The following is a 2,575-nucleotide window of genomic DNA, read 5'->3' on the forward strand; positions in this document are numbered from 1 at the left end:
AGAGAGAGAGAGAGAGAGACAGAAAATGGTCAACTTAAAAAGACATTGCTTCGGTCATGTTTGGAACTACAAGGGCATAAGTAAGAGATCGATTGATCTTGACGAGCAAAATCTTGTGGCAAGAATTGGACTTGAATTCCAACGTTTGGAACCTCAAATTCGATACAGGTTTTCCCTCAATTTTCATAATTTTGATTTATTTCCTTATATCTTTAATAGCATAAATATTTGATTTGAGTAATTCACACTTCTATTTAGGAAGTCAACTTTTTATTTAACCAATCAATTTCAATTTTTAGAGTCACCCAATAAAATGGAACTTGGTGTAATGATTTAAACATTTAATAATATATTAGTTTCTTTCATGAGATAATTCTCCCTATTTTATTGTTTCCACTATCAACACCACACGTGAACAACACATAGGTGGCGGCGACACGTGGGTGAGTGTTAGTGGTTGAGGGTAGCGATTGTTGACTGACGATGTTGATATGACTAGACTATGTGAGTGTGGAGTAGGATACGATAAAGCACAAGATTAGCCGCCATGTCCGCTCAATGCCCATGATCTGCACCTTCGATGAGGCACCATTTTTCTAATGTCCAATTAATGTGTGTATTTGTATATGTAAATACTCAACATCATAATTTGCTTGAAGTGATATGAATCATTATCCATATATTTAAAGCAGTTGTATTATTGACCGAATAGTTATCCGTTTAGTTTCATCACTAAGGGATAACTAAGGTAATGATGCGATCAAAATTCGATCCATTAACGAACATAGTAAACCAACATTCCTTGCTTCTCTAAGCATAGCGTGCAATAAAACCAGTTGGAGGAACCGAAGAAAACATCTAGCTTTTCATAAACTATACACTGTCGGTCGTGGACTCACTAGTTTCATTGTGTAACAATTTAACACTTTAATTGTTCCATAAAACTCTTATACTTGTGTAACACTTTATGTAAAGTAAATTAGAGTTCTGTTCGAATGCCATGAGGAGACAAAATATTGTCTATTGGGTTAAAAAAAATGTTAACTTGTTATATAAAATATTGTTTCCAGTTTTTAATTTATTTATTAAAATAAAACAAGTGGACTTTTAAGAAGAAAATAACTATGGGCATAAATTTATTAAAGCAAGTGAACTTTTAAGAAGAAAAAACTATGGGCATAATTGTTTAACTAAAACAATCCTAGTACCGTACATGTATTCAACATAATTAATGAAATGAAGATGCGTTTTTTATTTTATTACCAATAGAGTAAATTACAAGTTTTTTCCTATATGTATGTCCCAAATTGCAGGCGCTGTCCTTTAAACCAAAATTTGACAGGCGGTGTCCTTTATGTTTTCAAAATCTTGCACGTTTTGTCTTTTAGGCCAAACTTAGTTAGATTTTTTAGTTAAATCTGGTATCAAGGGGCTATTTTGTAAAAAAAAATTTATTCAGGGATTAAATTGTACAAAACTTAAAAATATAAAACCCCCAAATTAGGTCTTCTTCCCCATTTATCCCCATTCACCACCGCCCCCAAATTAGGTCTGCAACCACCACCGCCATTACCGCCACACCCGCCGCTCAACCATTACGACCACCATTTCCGACGCCACACCACTCCGCCCTCAACCACCACTGCCTCTCTCTCTCTCCTGTATCTATTCTCTCTCTCTACTCCATCTCTCGCTTCCTCTGTAAACTTCACCACCACCACCACCACCATTGAGGGATCGAGAAGCATTCAGAGACTTCCCCATTTCATCTTCATCTGACGTTTCAAGGGAAACCTCTGCGTTGGTAAAAGCCCGTGTGGATTGGAAGGAAACACCGGAAGCTCATGTGTTCAAGGCCGATCTTCCAGGGATCAAGAAAGAAGAGGTGAAGGTGGAGGTTGAAGACGGAAACATCTTACAAATCACCGGTGAGAGGAACGTCGAGAAAGAAGATAAGAATGATAAATGGCATCGGGTTGAAAGTGCCTGTGTTGAAATCTTTGGTTAGCGAATTGTACGTATTTTGCACAATTTAGGTTGTATATGTTCTGTATTTGTGTTTAGTGTTTGAAGTGCCTGTGTAATATGACTAATATCCTTTTGTGTTTGGAATGCCCACAAGGTGTTCGACCAAATGCATAACAAAAATGTGTTTGTTTTTACTTGCTTCTAGATTTTCTTGTTTGTGTTTTGGTACTTGCTTTGATAATGAAAATATGATATAATGCTTGTGATAAAAAAAGCCCCTTATCATCTGAACTACAATGTGGTCATTGAAATTTTAAAATGACAAAATCAAAGCTACCAAGTCCTTCAACGAGTTATACGACGAACCACCAAGGTGGAAATGGAAGTGAATTGAAGAAGAGTGAGAGATCGGACAGAGATGGAGTTGAATTAGGGTGATTGTGATGGTGGCGGTGGTGGGGGTGGGGGTGGCGGTGGTGGTGGCGGTGGTGGTGGTGGTGATGGTGATGAAGGGTGGTGGTGACGGTTTTTTTAATCCCTGAATAATATTAATAATAATATTAATAATAATAATAATAATAATAATAATAATAATAATAATAATAAT

General features: G+C 36.4%; 1 protein-coding gene across 1 annotated transcript; it reads left to right on the forward strand.

Moving 5' to 3' along the window:
- Positions 1 to 1,705: 1,705 nt before the first annotated feature.
- Positions 1,706 to 2,225, forward strand: LOC110919084 (17.3 kDa class I heat shock protein-like; the record flags this gene model as incomplete). The annotated part of the gene is made up of 1 exon (XM_022163361.1): positions 1,706 to 2,225. A coding segment is annotated over one exon (303 nt), but the record flags the coding sequence as incomplete, so codon positions are not given.
- Positions 2,226 to 2,575: the final 350 nt, after the last annotated feature.

The sequence above is a fragment of the Helianthus annuus genome, chromosome 16 (genome assembly GCF_002127325.2).
Source record: "Helianthus annuus cultivar XRQ/B chromosome 16, HanXRQr2.0-SUNRISE, whole genome shotgun sequence".
NCBI lineage: Eukaryota > Viridiplantae > Streptophyta > Magnoliopsida > Asterales > Asteraceae > Helianthus > Helianthus annuus.